This window comes from Cottoperca gobio, chromosome 16 (genome assembly GCF_900634415.1).
Source record: "Cottoperca gobio chromosome 16, fCotGob3.1, whole genome shotgun sequence".
NCBI classification, from domain to species: domain Eukaryota; kingdom Metazoa; phylum Chordata; class Actinopteri; order Perciformes; family Bovichtidae; genus Cottoperca; species Cottoperca gobio.
The window spans coordinates 3,489,679-3,507,557 of record NC_041370.1 but is presented as its reverse complement, the minus strand read 5'-3'; the positions used below and the strand labels follow the sequence as shown (position 1 = coordinate 3,507,557).

At 44.1% G+C, this 17,879-nt stretch overlaps 1 protein-coding gene across 1 annotated transcript in view; it reads right to left on the bottom strand.

Moving 5' to 3' along the window:
• Positions 1-17,258, bottom strand: part of cicb (capicua transcriptional repressor b) — a 37,899-nt gene extending 20,641 nt beyond the window's left edge. Inside the window, 3 exon segments of the mRNA XM_029450980.1 lie at positions 6,203-7,019; positions 7,021-10,142; positions 17,045-17,258. Of these exon segments, the coding sequence (XP_029306840.1) occupies positions 6,203-7,019; positions 7,021-10,017 (3,814 nt within the window). The 5' untranslated portion in view covers positions 10,018-10,142; positions 17,045-17,258.
• Positions 17,259-17,879: the final 621 nt, after the last annotated feature.

Genomic DNA, 17,879 nt, shown 5'->3' with positions numbered 1-17,879 from the left:
GCTTAGTGGAACGGAAGATTTGTTTTTAGGACACCGGACTCGATCAGGGTTCTTATTTCAGCTAATGTTGAAAAACTGCTGCTCCTTATTTTGTTCAATGTCACACGACTGCACAGCTGAGTATTGAGAAGGATATTACTGGGAACTGAATAGATCTCGTTGCCCACAAAACCCACTTTACACTCCGTGGCTAAACATGCAGATTCCCTGACTCTCTCTTCCCAACAGCGAATAATTAGCATTGTGGAAAACACATGAAAGGCAAACTTCAGATCAGTGTGTGTAGACCCAGATCCCTCCATGCAACTGTGTGAGGGGACTTGTAATGTATGTGTTTGGCCATCTGGGGGCACTACTAGCCTGCAGATAAATGGCCAACAGACAGGCAGCAGCAGAAAACAGTGCAAAGACTTGTGAAGGGAGACATGCAAGGAAAGGAGAAGAGGAGAGTGGATTGGATGAGAGGAAAATACATTCCTGAGCTAAATTAAAAACTCCTCTCATTCCAAACTTTGGGATCGTGAGGAACACATGAAAACTGTGATCTACTGCAAACTATGAATGTGCTTTCAACTGAGATCCCGAAGAAGCAGATCTGAATATTAGTCTAACTTTACATGCATGCAGTCAAAGTCTTGCAGCCACTTCAGACTAAGGAGTCCCACTGCACCAGTGCATTTAGAGAATCTCCCAAAAGCATGCATCGCCTATTAGGAAATAGGATTATCACTGCACATGACTTTTGTAGTAAGTCTTGAGGGCTTCACATGTGCTTTGGTGCCAGTTTAGATGGCTGTGTGATCCAGATGTGGTTGTTGCCATGGCCAGGGAGGATATGCAGGGCTTTAAGCGTTACGTAAAGAAGGGGCGGGAGGGAGTGGGGATGTTATTCCCGGGTATCCGTATCCGGGTAGACCAGGATGAAGAGAGCGAAGTGGAGAAGTGGAGAGGAGGGGAAGCGAAAACACTGCAGTGCGATGCAGCAAAGGGTTAAAACAAATGTGGCATAATTTTTTAGAAATTAAAATTAAAAACGAGACGGAGGAAAGCAAGAGGGCAGAGAAAAATCCAAGTGCAAAATAACAGCAGAAAAGTGTGTTCACGTGTACTTAAGGGAGTGTGACATGTTTACTCAGTGTTGCACAAATTGCGTGCGCGAGCGACACAGAGAGACAGAGATAGAGAATCATGCACACTTAATAATATACAACGGCTGTATTGTAATTGTACTTTCAATCATTTAAAACTGTGGGATATTGATATACGAGTAATATTGAAAAACATTAATTTAAGATGCTAATAGTGCGCGATAAAAGATTTTCTGTTCAAGAAACAATGATGCTAATAATAATTATGCTCACAGACTCAATCATGCAGCACGATGTGTGAGATGCCGAGCGGGTTCAGTACGTGGACATACAGAGAAGTGTTTTCTGTTGAAGCGGGGATTTACAAGAGAAAAATAAAACAAGACACATTTAAAATCTTTCCAGCAACAAAGTCCTCTAGCTCCTCTCTATAAAAAGGACACCGTGCACATTTTCCTCGCCGACTTCAGAGCTAGATTGAGGGAAGTTGCCACTCAAGGATGCTACAGAAATAAAATGTTATCTAAATAAAGGCTTATAATAAGGGGTTGTAATTTTAAAAAAAATAATAGAACACAGGAGAAGAAATGGCTGTTGTAAATATTAAAGATATTTGACCTGGAACACTTCACTCACTGCTTAAATTATTTAGAGGAAACCCTCTGATTATCCAGCATCGTTTCTGTTGACTGAAGAGGAGCCGCCAATAATAACCAAATGTTGGTGTGTAAACACATGTGAGCATGTCAAGGTTCCACAGTGGAAAGTGAGACACACACACACACACACACGCAGCCTTTTCTATTTGTGAATAATCTGTGTTATGTGCAGCCTACATCAGTGTGATGTTTGCTTTGTTGCCATGGCAACAGACATTTTGGCGCTCACACATCATATCCGGTGCTCGATGATTGACGCTTGGTTACTTGGTCTCTCTCTCTCACTCTCACTCTCTCTCTCACACACACACACACACACACACACACACACACACACACACACACACACACACACACACACACACACACACACACACACACACACACACACACACACACACACACACACACACACACACACACACACACACACACCACCTTGGAGTAAACGCCTTTTATTGCCTGTTCATATAAAAGTTTTGATTTCACAGGAAGTTACGGGGACTCTTTTAATTGACTTACTAATTAGCACATTTTAGGTGTGAGAGCACACACACACACACATACACACATCCACACATCCACACATGTCTCAAAAGTGTGTGAGAGTCAAGTTGAGGAGCTTAACTGAGCCAGGCGATTGATGCCTCATTTCTGTGTGAATTTAAAAAACAAAACAGTGACTGTGTATTTGTATTTGTAGGATTATAATGTATGTAACAGACAGAAGAGCAGGAACTCACATCTCTGAATTGAAATGCATTAGCCTGTCTTCGTCTTACGTATCGTGGTCTCTTTGGCTTCTTACACATTAAATCTGCACTTAAGATCTAAAAACTGTTAGAACTAAATTGGTTTGCTGAAATATTGTCCTTTTATTAAATACCAGATATTTCACAGTGATTTCATTCAGTCCTGATGAAATTAAAGTTTCCAACCAACCACAGGAACATACTGAACATTCAGTTTGCACATTTTATTTATGCATTTAATTGTTCGGTTTAATTAAAAGGCCTGATGTATCCTAGAGTTTTCCTCATCCCTGAATAAGTGCATGTGTCCTTACGATCATTTTAAATAATCTGGGGTTCATTGTTTTCACACTCACATGAACATCATTCTGACCAATATCTAACGTGTGTACTTTTGCCATAAAAATGATCAGATTTACACGGATACTCAAAGTGTCCTCTGAATCGTATTTGCAATTATACTTCAAGATCAAGAAGTGTCCCCATTATTTCTCCAGAGGGTTTAAAGTGCCAACTTCTTTTTGTTTCTGTTAAACAATTCCCAATGACTCCAGAGAATATATAAATGCCAAGAGTTTTTATAATAAGATATTCTGACACAAACATAAATAACACTAAAATAACCTTTAAAAGAAAATTGACGGTTTATTCCACAATCTGTTAAGAAGACACCAACACCTACACAAACATACCACACGTGTGATCACACACACACACACACACACACACACACACACACACACACACACACACACACACACACACACACACACACACACACACACACACACACACACACACACACACACACACACACACACACACACGGTGTTTCCTACTTTCCCTCGTATTTCTCACTCTCCTACGACCATATGCAAAAGCTCACACATGCTTTCTAACTCTACTGAAAACACCCACATGTGCTCCTCGCTCAAAGATCTTTAAAATAAATACACACGCACACGGGACAAGCGTGCACACACACACACACACACACACACACACACACTCACACAAAGAGATGCTATTCATCCATTCAGCGTCCTTTCAGCTGAGAAAAAAAGCAGGGATCTGAGGAGGGACCGTACACTCAAAATGACAGCGTTCCCTTTCCTGTCCACTTCTCTGTCACACTTGTGAAATTCCACACAGTGTTAAGTACATACACATCGAGGGCAAAGGGCTCTGGTGAAGTGAATTACACTAACTGATACTATATGTACGTATATAACTGAGAAGAAGGCTCTTATTTTCAGCTGATGATGAATAATGCTCATACACTCTCTCACACACACTTTATAGAACAGGATTTTCCAACACAGGAGCTGGAGAAATAAATTATTCACACACCCACACAATACACTGAAACTTACAACATATATGCTACACACACACACACACACACACACACACACACACACACACACACACACACACACACACACACAGATTTAGAATAAACCCACCTCAGTATTAGAGGCCAAGAACGCTGCCCACACCTTGTTTCACTATAACGTTACATGAGTCACTCATAAACAAACAAACACATGAACATCCACAACAGTCAGCGGAAATAGTTTGTAATGAGTAAGAAGATAATAGTCGCTAGGGTCAGGAAGTCACACACACACACTTATAATAGGCATGTTGGTCAGACTTTTCAAGAAACAAACAACTGCAAGATTTGTACAAAACTTGCTGTTAAATCCTCCTCTTCGTCTTTCATGTACGCGCTCGTCCTCTCTGAGGCATTCCGCATTCTCTTTCTGATCTAATCCCCTTTTTTCTCTCTCTCTCTAAAACACAAAATCAAAAACAAGTTGATGGAAACTGGCCTACATACATGTAGCCCACTCTCTCCAAACCCCCTTTTGCTTTCGTCTTTAAATGTTAATTTCTTGTGCAGCACAGATTCAAAGCAGCCACACGTCTTCACTCCTCAATTATTTTCTTTTTCTTTAGATTTCTATCGAACTTCTCTGTTCCTTTCCATTATAAAGCCATCGCTGTTGCATCGCGTGTTGTCTATATAGTGTAGGTTTGATTGCTACCACTCAGCCACGAAGTCTCTGTCTATAATGACTTGGAATATAAGAGGGACTCTCCAGTATCGACGAAGCTAATCCTGTATAACGTACAATCTAATCCCAACAGAAAACACAATAACACTCGTGCATACATTTCTCTCTCTCTCACACACGCACACATACATGAATACAGAGAAATGATTTTTCAATTGTGATCAGCAGTGATATTCCAACAGGCCTAGTCCTGACCCCGTGCATTTTAGGTTTCAAGGCTTACATGGGTCACGTGACCAGCTTTAGCATTTAGTTTCGTTTTATCAGCAGACATGAGGATGGTGGACAGACGACTAGAAGAAGCCATATGGGACAACAGCATGTGGGCATCAACACACACACACACACACACACACACACACACACACACACACACACACACACACACACACACACACACACACACACACACACACACACACACACACACACACACACACACACACTAATGTGAATCAAAGCCTCTATTACACTGTGTGTTATCAAACAAGTTGCGTTAAATAAAAACATGTTTTAATACTTTGATGATGATTGATGAATGAACGTTTGTTTAGCTGAATAAGATTTATTTGATGAATGAAATACAACACTGTATATTAATAGTTGACTGGTATTTGATAATCTGAAAAATGTATAGAAAGAAACAAATAACTAAGCAAGCTGCTTTCTATTTACTTTTTTATTTAACTGAAAAATGTCCTTTTAAAATTAAGGCTTCAATACATTTCCCTTTTTCAATCTGTGTGTGTGTGTGTGTGTAAAAAATAAAAAGAGAAACTCGTAAAGCTACATTTACACATCATTTGTAGTCTTCTAATTATTTAAATATGTATGCCACTTGCAGAAGCTTCAACCAAGTTCACATTAATAAACAATTTCTTTTCACTTTCTCCTCTGGTGCTTTTCTAAAGACGTAGCTGCACTGTCACCACATTTCTCTGTGCAGTCTCGGTAAGAATACTACTATTATACTTCAATATGCTCGTTAACCTGCTAGTTCAAGGCCAGTAAACAGAGCTTCTCCTCAGTCCTGTCTGAGCCAGAAAACTACCAAAAAAAGAGACATTTCTAATACCAATTGAATTTAGTGAATATGTAATAATGTAATTTAATTGTAAACAAAAAATATAAGATATATATTACACAGAGAAAACAAAACAGAGAGCCCCTAACTATTTATGCCACACAACGCAGAAAATATTATTTTAGGTTCTAAAATCTGGGATTCATTAAAAATTAAATCAAGGAGAATGTGTCCTTGATTTTTCATTTGTGTGTCCAGAGCTGCAATTGGGTATGTTATTAAGAATAAAGTTTTATTTGAGTGATATTTCAAAAAGTGTATAGAATACTATTAAAGGAAACATTTGACTGTATGTATAGAATACATTTACAAAAATTAATGTTCTGTTCTAATCTAGATTATTTTCTTATCGACAAGACTAAACATATTTATCATGTAATTGGAGTATTTCTAAAGGTGCACAGAATACAGCATTTAATATGCTTATTCCACATATTTCCTGTTTTCTAACAAATTGCAACTAAAATCTTCATAGTTTCTCTTCAATGTCACCGACCTCACACTCAAAATACACCCACGCGTATGAAGCAATTCTCACCTGTGCCAGGACGTCCCATGATGATATCCTTTCGTGGGGCAGGGTGAAGGCTTTCAGCTGGGAGGATCAGGGGCAGCAGAGCGGTGGGAGAAGGGTGACAGGGAACTGGCTGCTGGACCTCACCCCCAAATCCCGTCCCCCTGCTCTCCTCTCGTCCCACATAGCTGTCCGTGTGACTTGGAGCAGGAGCTGTGACTGTTGTGCTAACGGTAACTGACAGGGCCTGCAGGGGGGTGGCAGGGGTGTCAGTGGTGGGCAGGGAGGATGTTGTCGGGGACACGAGCACAAGAGTTTGGGCTGGACTCCGTAAGAGGATGGTGCCATTGGCTACTGTGGGGACGGGAACCTGGAGGCCTGGAATTGGCTGAGGGGTGAGGGGTGTTAGGCTAATGTCTTTAGATAAGGTTGTATCTGTCTCTCCCTCGTTTCCACCCCCTCCTCCTCCTACTCTTCCTAAGGGACACTCTGTAAATTTTGCCAGTGGGACTTCGGGATTCCTCACAATGACAGGGGAGTCCCGCAAGGCCTGTTGAGACACAGGGACCACACGACGAGGCCCTCCATCGGGAGTGAGAGGAGAAGGAGTTGGGGACACCAGCAGAGGAGGTGGGGAGACATTAGAGGAGGACGGTGGCCTACTGGAGGAGGGGGTGGTCACTCCTCTGGGTTTGGAGAAGGTGGGTGTGTGTGTGCGGGAATGTGAAGCCGGTGTCTGGGGGGACAGCACCCTGAAAGAGTTGTTAAGCTCCCCCTGCTCCAACTCTGTCTTGGGTGTGTAATCATGGTGGTGTGAGGGGAGGGGCGGTGGAAGAGGTGCAGTCAGGCTTTCTTTTGCTGGGGCTCATGGGGACTGTAAACATCAAGTTACTGTGAAAGGAGTGCTGGATACCTGAAGTGTGTCTCTCCCTTTCTCCTCCTCCAGCTGGGGTTGTTACCTTACTGCCCCCTGCCCCTCCTCCCCCTGTCCCGCTGGGCTGCCTGTGCCTCCGATGTTGCAGGACCGGGGAGGCGGTAATCGGGGAGAAGTTGGCCGGCCTGAAGCCAAACAGAGGGGAGGGTGAGGGAGAGGGAGCAGGGGAGAAGGGCGACTGGTTGGAGATGGGAGAAAAGGAGGGGGTCCCAGAGCGGGAGCTCCCTAATGACACAAGCATGGTGGCGGCCTCACACTCATCGAAGTCAAAGCGTGACGACAGGTCATGGGGTAGGATGGAGGGGAGGACCAAGCGGGGTCTGGAGTCTCCCCTGCTACTGGTCTCACTGCTCTCTCTTGATGTGTCGTCCCACTCAAACTCACTGCTTGCTCTACCCCGCAGGTCAGGGGTGACTGTTCCTGAGCTGCTGCCTCCTCCTCCCCCCCCTGATGTCTCCATCTCTTTGGTCCTCATGGACAGGTGTCTTGAGCAGTATCCTCGACGCTGAGACTCCTTCATACAGCCCTCCCTGGAGCACAGCCTCCTCCACTGCTTACCGTTGAACTTCTTACGGATACCATTAGGGGTGCACACCACATCGCCCTTCTTGTATTTCTGCTGAGCCAATGAGAGTGGAGTCCTGGAGCGAGAGGAGGTAGAGGAACCCCCAGCAGAAGTGGGAGTAGTTGTGGGAGGGGTCTTTGATGGAGGTAGGTTTGGAGTGGTGTTGTTCATTTCAGACCCTAGTAAGGCAGGGGAACAGGGTGGCTGTGGACTAGCAAGGGTGGGGAGGTGTGGGGGTCCCAGAGTTCGCACCACAGAGAGTTGGGGTGAGGAGGGGGGGTAGCAACTAGACTTGGAGATGATGTTTCTGTGCTGGGAGGTCCCAGCGTTTGGCTTGGGACCAACATTGAGGGCCATGTTAAAATGAGATACCTCAACGTCCTCTTCTGGAGTGTTTGGCTGTTTCTCTCTCTCTCTGTCAGAATAGTTATCTCCGCAGCCATGAACTGTGCTGCCAGCTACGCTAGACGTCACAGTGGATGAATGGGGTGGTGGAGGTGCGTTTCCATAGGGATGCCCTCCTGCAACCCCTTCATGTGAAAAACCATGGCCCAACCTTGCTCCCCCTCCCAGCACCCCCATCCCAATACTCAACTGGCACACTTCCCTCTCAACCTCCATCTCCTCTCTCCGCTCCCTCTCCTCCCTTTCCCTCTCTCGCTCTCTTTCCTTGGCCCTCCCACCATCCAAATGTGGGACCTCCCAGGGAGGGGTGAGCAGCCTCAGACTTTGTCGGGACACCCACACAGCCTGAGCTTTCCTTTTCTCTTCCCCCACCCCTCCATTGTCAATAGTCTCTCTGTCTTCACTCAGGAGCACTTGGTAAGGAAATGACACACCGGGGTGGGGGTCCACCTGAATGACAACCCCCTCTCTGTACAGAAGAGGACCCCCCTCCTCTCCACCAAAGGGCACACACACTTGGGTCCTGCCAGCCACAGGTGCCAGGCCAGGTGGGGGGGCGTCCAAAATGAACTCCACAGTGTTCTCAGCCCCTGATGGTGATGCCATCACGGTTCCACCATGGAAAGGGTATTTAACAAGGGTCTCCTCTCCTTGGAGCTGGACTTCAACTGTTTCTCCACTCACCTTACGCACCACCCCTGGTCTGAACACAGGTGATAAAGAACACGAGTCAATCCCCTTCACCCCTCTGTCCCCTGTAGCCCCGACTCCACTCTCCATGGTGCTCTTTATCTGGCGAGCAAGAACTCTCTGGTTTTTCATGCCTTTGGCCAGAGCTTCAGCTAGTCCCTCTGAAAGACTGGCCTCTTTATGGTGCGAGTTATGAAGAGGAGCAGGGTAGTGGGAGTTCTTTTGATGAAGGCTTGGTCCTGTTGCTTCCATCGAGTCCAGGTCAGCTGAGTGCTCACTAGCTGTGTCGGTGGATGAGGATCGCACTGAGTTAGGGGCCCCCTCTGACTCATTTTCCCCAGCTTGGGAATCTTTTTCCTGGGATTCTGCGGTCCTGAAAGCTTTATCCTCCGTGGAAACAAAATGGTTTGCTTCTGTTGCTTTACTCTCCACAGTTAGCACTGATGGCAGATTACCTGAGCAATTATTACTTCTATTATTACTGCTATTGATAAAAGTATTATGGCTCCCAGCACTACTGTTAGTCATGTTGTTAATACCACTTGTAGTGTTACTTTTAGTACTACTATTGATGCTTTTATAAATGCTATTACTAATATTGTTACTACTCTTGAAAATATTATTGGGTGTATTCACACTACCACTGATTCTGCTGTTAATATTGCAGTAACTGTTGAGTATGAGTGCAGGGCTGGAGGTAGTGATGGTAGTCAGGGCACTTGCGTTGTTAGCAAAGTGCTCATATGTGTATTTTTTCTTGGGTACACGAGCCTTAAATGTGGCCGTTTTCCTACTAGAGACTGAGCCTAAAATGGGGCCGTGATTGGTGGCCGGAGGGGGTGTGGCTGTGGAGAGTGGCGTCGGGGCAGAGGGAGGAAATGCTACGGTATCAGTGGACACAGCACTATTTCTATTTGTGTCCACTATCTTCTCCTTTTCGGTATTTTCTTCTGCCTTCTTTCCTTCTTTCTCAACTGACTCCACAGGTTTCCTCAGCTCAGTAGACTCCTCCCTCGTGGGGTTATTACTGTTTGTGATTGGTTCTTTGTTAGAGTTGGCGGCTGCTGGCGGGGTCTGTTTGCGTGTGGGAGTGTTGGGTGTATGCTGTGTGGTTTTGACGAGCGTCTCCCTCTTGACTCTTTTGGGGTCTTTCTCATGGAGGGGCTGAGAGCCCCCTCTCCTTCTCCCCCCTCTGCCTCTCGTTAACGGGGGAGAACGCCCTCTGTGTTTCTTTAATGGTCTCATCTCTTCTTCACTGTTCACAAAGTGCAGATTCTGTGGCGCTCCTCTTTCTTTACTTCTAAGGCACTCCTTTTCTTGTCTTTCTCGGCTCTTCCTTCTCCTTGTCCTTCTGTCCTCTGTATTGCAGGCTGGAAAGGAAGAAGGAGACACAAAAGACAGGTGGTCATTTATTATCCTCATAATCAAAAATGGCTGAGAATAAAAATGACGTCATACCCGGAAGTGTCTACACTGCACTGGCTATCACGTTGGCTCAAAATCTTACCTATGCTCTCCTGCCTCATCCACTAGAGTGTGCATGCAAGCGTGTCCATGTACGTTTGTATACTCAAAACATAAAATCCTAACATTTGTTATCCACTAGTTTAAAACCAGAGCAACAACATAACTAACATGACTGCTTCATAAAAATAAAGGACATGATTACTTTTCTTTTAAGAGACCTTATCATTTATGAGTTATGATGAGCATTGATTTATTTCCCAGGTAATCCTGGGCAAGCACATGTGAGATTAAGATGTAATCTGGTTAACCTTGTGTGAGTATGATAACACTTAAATAGTGGGTTAATAGGGTTGGGCGATCATTTCTATTTTCAAACCGTCCAATCGGTGAGAAGCGATCCGATCACCAGGGGGCGGCGGGAGTCGGAGGGGGTGTGGGGAGTTACCTCACAGAACGCCTTTTATTAAGGGATATTTTTTAATGAGTTTTGAAATAATCAAACCTTTAACATCAAAATCAATTCAATAGCAATGTTCCTTTATTCAAACAACAGCTCTCCTTTAAAGGTCTGTGTGTTTGTGCGACAATGTCACAGCATCATGTTCTGTTTAACATTATTATCTTATTTTTAATATCAGAATCCAAATCATGTCCATTATGTTAACTACTATTATGGAGCGCTGAACAAAGTTGTGGTGAGTAGGCATATGGAGAACGGAGATGCGGGGTGTCAGATCCATTGAAAAGAGGCGGAAAACTGGTTTGTAATTAAGGATTTAAAATTCACTCGTTACTCGTGCTGATTAACGGGGCTCAGCTGGTGGACGTACCACATTTCTAAATGCATAATAGGACACAGATTCCATCATAGCTTCAATCGTCAATATACAATCTGATCGGCAATTGGCACAAGCCTATGGGTTAGTTTACTCTTTTAAAGTAAAGGGTTAGCAAAAAAAGTAAATTTGATCAAAAGGACAATAGAAAGAATGAAAGGAAGAAAGATAAACATCCAAGGTCAGTCGCTTTAATGTGTCTCGTACTCGTACTCCAGTATCCAAAAGGTCTGCCTTTAATGAGGCATACATGTCTTTAATTTCAAATGAATGCAGACACAAAAAAGGCTTTCTCTCGATCACGCACACACACACACACACAGTCCAGGTCGCCTGATCTCTCCATTGTACTCCCTCCAGCTACTTCGACATGCGACAGGGTAGCTTTCTCACGATATGCATTACAGGCTTGATTCTGCATGTTCAACGTTGGATCGTAACAGCAACACAGCATTTATTTTGACTTCCATCGGGAGGGAAAAGGCTGGCAGTGGCCTGAGTGAGGTCACCCTACAACATGAGTGAGAGAAAGAGAGAGAGAGAGAGAGACAGAGAGAAAGAGAGGTAGAGAGAGAGAGAGAGAGAGAGAGAGAGAGGGAGAGAGAGACAGAGAGCGAGAGCGAGAGACAGAGAGAGAGAGAGACAGAGAGGAGACAGGGAGAGAGAGAGAGACAGGGAGAGAGGAGAGAGAGAGAGAGAGAGAGACAGAGACATAGAGACAGGGAGAGAGAGACAGAGACAGAGACAGAAGAGAGAGAGAGAGAGAGAGAGAGAGAGAAGAGAGAGAGAGAGAGAGAGAGAGACAGAGACATAGGAGACAGGGAGAGAGAGACAGAGACAGAGACAGAAAGAGAGAGAGAGAGAGAGACATAGAGACAGGGAGAGAGAGACAGAGACCGAAAGAGAGAGAGAGAGAGAGAGAGAGAGAGAGAGAGAGACAGGAGAATGCGGCTGTTTGGCTGTTTGTTGAAAATAGGCTGTTCTTGTGTAGTCATTGGGAATTTCCACAGTCATTCTCGTACTCGCTGGCCCTCTCTCACTCGTTCTCGATGTCTCAGTCTTTCCCCGTCGTCTTTTATTCATTGTCACACACACACACACACACACACTTCTACAAAAACACAATATAATTGGAATAATCTGCCACGGTAATATACACCCAAAATGAGAGAAAGTAAAAGGCTGGCACAGGATCAGGCACACTCACTGATGCAAGATTACAAGCTAAATACAGTCTCTCTCACACACACACACACACACACACGCACGCACACACACACACGTTCTCCCCTCGACTAAGCTCAGCAACTCATCAACATGTGCAAATGCACGTATTCCTACTAACACAGACAAGGACACGTAGAGCAATTAATACGGTTCACATTCACAGTTCCTGTCCTAGACATTGGAAAAGTTCATCACACACACATAAGGTGACCTTGTTGTTAACGGTTTGTTCTCTGGAACAAATAATACACAACATAGACCCGTAACACCACCACTCCTACTTCCTGTATTACAGAAAGCATCTCTTTCTGGTATGACTAATAAACAACCTGAATCATTCACACATCGCTGGCGCTCCATTCTGCCCTCTGCCCTCACACACAAGAGAGGCTTTTATTTCTATTAGAATTTATCAGCCCTTCTTTTCATTATTTTCTTTATGGATTGGCAATGTACAGCAGTGAATTTGCACATTGATCATTATCCTGGTACATTCTGTGGATAGGAATATTAAAAGTGACACTGTTTCGTATTTCATTGCAACAGCACCATGTGTGTAGCTTCAAATCTGGAGTTTACCTAGAAGTGTGATGCTTCCTGCAGATGCAACCATTTTTAAAACACCTCATCTATTACATAGCACAAGATAGTTTCACAGAGTCTGCAACTGAAGAACATGAGCACAATTTACTTCATCTTAAAATGTATGAAAGAAAATTAAACTGACTAACAAATTGAATGCATCTTATCAATCCAAAATACTTCTAATATAAGGGCTGATACGAAAATGTAATATAAAAATAACATTCTTCAATTAGCACTCCATACTGTATTTAATTAACAAAAACAAATTAAAGAGAAGAACAAATTAATTAAACTCCACATACAGTTAATTACTCTATTTCTTTTTATAAATTGCATGTATTAAGCATCCATCTCAGGCAAAGCGAAGGAATAAAAAAAGATTTGGACGACATGAGAGTGGACACTGAGGCCTGGACTGGGAGTGCTGGTCCTGTAGTGGCTGCACTGGGAGACACAGGACTGTGTGGTTGACTGAATGACTTGGGAGGATCTGATTTTAGCTTAGAAAAATGTGTTTGGTCATGCTCATGGCCTTTACAACAAAATGCTCCAGGCTTTGGCTAATAAACCAGTAGCAGGCATTTGTGTAACTGTACTAGACTGCACAACAGATTATGTGCAAAAATATGTAGATAACAAGAGTTTTAAAAATAAAGACATGGGCCTGTCTATAGTTTCAGTGCTGAGCACTTGGTGCAAGTTTGTAACCAGTCTAAAACTATTTATATATTTAGCCTTGTACGTTTTTTGTTACTAGTAAAAATTAGAAAAGCTTCCTCAACCACCTTCTCAAAAAATAACCTGTGTTGTGAGGACAAACAATCATCTGATTCACAGAATTCAATTGGAAATACCAACGTTGTCATAGACCAAATAGGTTTTACAAAATGACAGGGGAAACACATGAATTCATGCAGGAGGCATGTATAGTTTCAGTGCTGCCTTATAATAAGTGGCATACGATTTTAACATTTCACATAGTCCCAATTCTTTTCTGCAAGATCAAAAGCATTACACACACAGTGTGTGCTCCACAAACACCCCCTACATTAAAAAGAACTGCAGACCTTTAACTCTTAATGTTTATTTGCTACAATCCAAGATGTCAAGAGCATTTCTAAAACTCTAATATTGGCTTTTAGTGCATAAGTTATTAGGACTAAAAATATAAAAAAGGGGAATCCTGATTGGGCAGCATCCAGACGAAACGAAGAGGAGCTCAGTCATAATTTAGGAGATTCAAGACGTCTGCACCTTCCAGCATTAGAGCAAGTTAAGAGCGAGATATTTGCTGCTCTGGTCTAAAGCTACTGTAAATCCAAAATAGACGTATAATCGACGGCTATTGTCTCCATGGGGTTGGACTGGACTCCTCCTTAAACAGCAAAAAGATGCTGTTTCACCCAACACACGCACACACACGCACACACAGAATGCAACCCCCCTTTCACGGCGTAGCAACATCAAACTTTACACACACTAAACGCTCTCCATGGAATTTACAGTGCAGTCATGCATACACTGTTAAAATCTCCCTTGGACCTATATATCGTCTCACACTCACACATTCATTGTGCCGTAAAAACAGCCGTACACACACACACACACACACACACACACACACACACACACACACACACACACACACACACACACACACACACACACACACACACACACACACACACACACACACACACACACACACACACACACACACACACACGCACACACACTATGTAGGAGCTCACACTCTGGCCGGTGCAAGTTTAGCTTTCCTGTAAAAATAAACATAAAAAAGAAAAAGAAAATGGCTCATCATATAAATATTGAGACTAAAAATAAACATTTTCATGCAAGAGCACCTTGCTGTGATTTCTTAGCAGGTTGGACAAGGGGGCATGTATGCGCCAAACACACACAAACACACACACACACACACACACACACACACACACACACACACACACACACACACACACACAGAACGGTCATTCATAAGGTAATCTTATCTCAATGTCAACACTTCAAGAAGAAGTTTTACAGTATCTATTACTGGACTACAGACCCCAAATAGACCTCCACCTTGATGCCAGTATATCCGGGCATTCGTAGAGCATTTTGCCTATGCCCCACCGCAAAATGGCACAAGATGTGCGTGTGTGTGAGAGACATGTTGGGGCATTTGAGCTGCTTATAGTACACAAGGTATATATATGGCTGTATGCAGCTGCCTTCAGGTTGTGTCTACCTTGTTCAACGCTGCATTTGCACTATATGTCAGTGTGAGTGTGTACGTAGTTACCAGGCACACTGCAGCTCATCCCTCTCCTAAAAGCATTTTATGGGTGTCTGTATGGGCGCAGGGCTGCAGTGACGAGGACAGGGATGGAGAGGGAAGAACGTTCGATGGTACAACAGAAGAAGACAGTATGTGATATTGAAGGCTTCCGTGGTGCCCTCATACACTCCAGCATGGCAGGGCGGCTTTGCCCTTAACTGGGTCACCAGGGAACACACTCATACATGAAACAGCAAAAAAAGAACATGCTCTTTGACACACACACATGCACACACACGCACACACACACACACACACACACAGTTAGGTGTATGCACTCATGAGTGAGTGGGATGTGATCTTACATGCAACATGAATAAAGAAGACATTTCGTTAAGGTATTTTAGGTGTAGCAAGAGGCCGAGCTGCAAAGTGTGTGACTGCGCTTGTTATGGAGAACATCCATTGTGACGTAGTATAAATACTGGCAGCTGTTTAGTGGGTGGCATATCTGACTGTAGATATGATATCAATAAAATAGAAACCTAGAGGCCTGGCATTTGTGCATTTCTGGTCCATATTGATCAGGAGGCTGAAGCATAGATCAGAGGTGACTGTTCCTGTTTGGGACCAAATGGCAGAACTGCCAATGCCACATCAATGACCAATGCAAAGATGCCCACACCATGAGAGATGTGTCTTCTGCCTAAACAAGTGCAATAATGAAGATATGAGGAATGCATGCCACCGTGTGAATCTGCAGGACAGACGAGGACACTTTTGAGAAAAACAAGCATTCGATTCATGTGACTGAAAATACAACCAAAGAGAAACATGAGCAAACTGTTAAAAAACTGCCCAGTCAGAGATCCAGTCAAGGGTGCATCGACACTGTGCAGAAAAGTGAAGTGTCGGCGAGGGACAAGCCGAGAAAACACCGAATGCAACCCCGGCTTCTCTGCGCTGATCTCTGCGAGTACTACGAGAGGCGCTACACAATGTCAAAGGAGTATTATTACTCGAGGCAGTCAGCCGGTCTGCTCGGTAACAGACACAAACAACCGGTTTCAAGTGACGTTGTATTTCACCAAACTATACGGGCCGAATTCTTCCTCGTACAACAATGTTTGGCACGCAAAGATCCACTACAACGCCTACAGTGTACACACGGGAGAAGCTTCCTTATTAATGGAGCCTGTAAAAGGTGACACTCTTGTCTATATTAAAAACTTGGAGAAAACAATAAATAAAAAGCAGAAATGTGTCCTGGTGTTTCGCTCTAGTAAGCAGCTCGGTAACGTTAGTAGTAGTGTTGGTTGTAGTAGTCGTAGTACGCAGACTACTAGTACCCACATAATGACACCGTCAGCCAGACCACAAGGAAAACGGGACGCTGTCTTCTTGTTTTCCCATTTTCCTCCCATTTTTTTTTATAAAAACACCAAATTAGCTTGCGTTGCTTTTAGTAAACATTTGGGCTGCAATGCTGCAAATAGGTCGATTGTTTTTTTTTTTTTTTACTACGCTCGCGCTGCTCCACGGTACAACTCGTGAAGCTAAGGTGATGGGAAAGTACTCAACAGTAACCACACTGTTGTAATGTCACGCCGAAGAAAGCTAACATGTTTCCCGGTCGTCCATGGGACTGCGGTAAAAACATTTGAGAAAGTTTTTAGGCTGTTACACCCCCCCCCTGCTCCTCCTCCCCCCCCTTTCTCTCGGCTCGCAAGCGGTGTCATGTATTCGGACGGTATCGGAACTAACGGCCGACCGTTGGCAGTTGGTGCTCGTCTCGTGCTAACTCGCTGCTCCTGGAAATTTAAAATCCGTGTCAGTTGAGCTTCACTGCCTTTTTGCTAACTTAGTTTCAACTCACCCCAAACAGAGCCTTTCCCCCCCCTTCGCCACAGAAAGATTTATGGTCCTATCTTGCTGATGAGGAGGCTGGCACAACTCTCGGTAACATCCCTTGGCTGTCGGCTTTGACGACTGCGCGGTCCGGACTCACACTTTACTTTTCCTCCGCAAAACATGTCTTTCCCCCACAGAAACTCAAACAAGGCTATAAAAAACTATCGGTCTTCTTTTCCACTACAGTCACAAAATGGTGAATGAACCACTAACAGCTGGGCATGCTGACCAATCAGAGTTTGCTGACAGGTACAGTATCCAATCAAAGGCGGCGCCACAGAGCAGAGGGCGTGGCGGGCTGTCAAATTCCAGTTGACAGACGGGGGGATCCAGCCAATGGCGGAAGGGATGCTGAGCCAGACCGGTGTCCTGTCCCAAACTTTACAGTATCCAATAAGAGCTTTGGGAACCATAGGAACAGCACGAGGGAGGGTCGAGAGGAGGGAGAAAAATAGTGAGAGCCAATTAAAAGGCACACATGCCCCCTCCTCTTCTGAAAAGGAGTATGTTTACCATAATTGACAGCACAAGTGCCATCCCTGAGCAGACGGTGATAATGCATCAATCCTTCTGCTTCTCCACATAGAAGTTGGTGCAGCAGGATTAAAGCACCACAATGCAGGGGCTTGTACTCTGTGGCCCAAAATCCAAACTGTTGCATTAACTGCATTTTAGCAGCTATTTTGTATTCTTATTTTGAGTTAAAGCATTGACACAGGTGAAAATAAGCATGAGTGCGCGTTTTAAAAGTTTGTTTAGGAGCTGGACAACGATATGTGGTGCAGCCGACGCATCGTTGC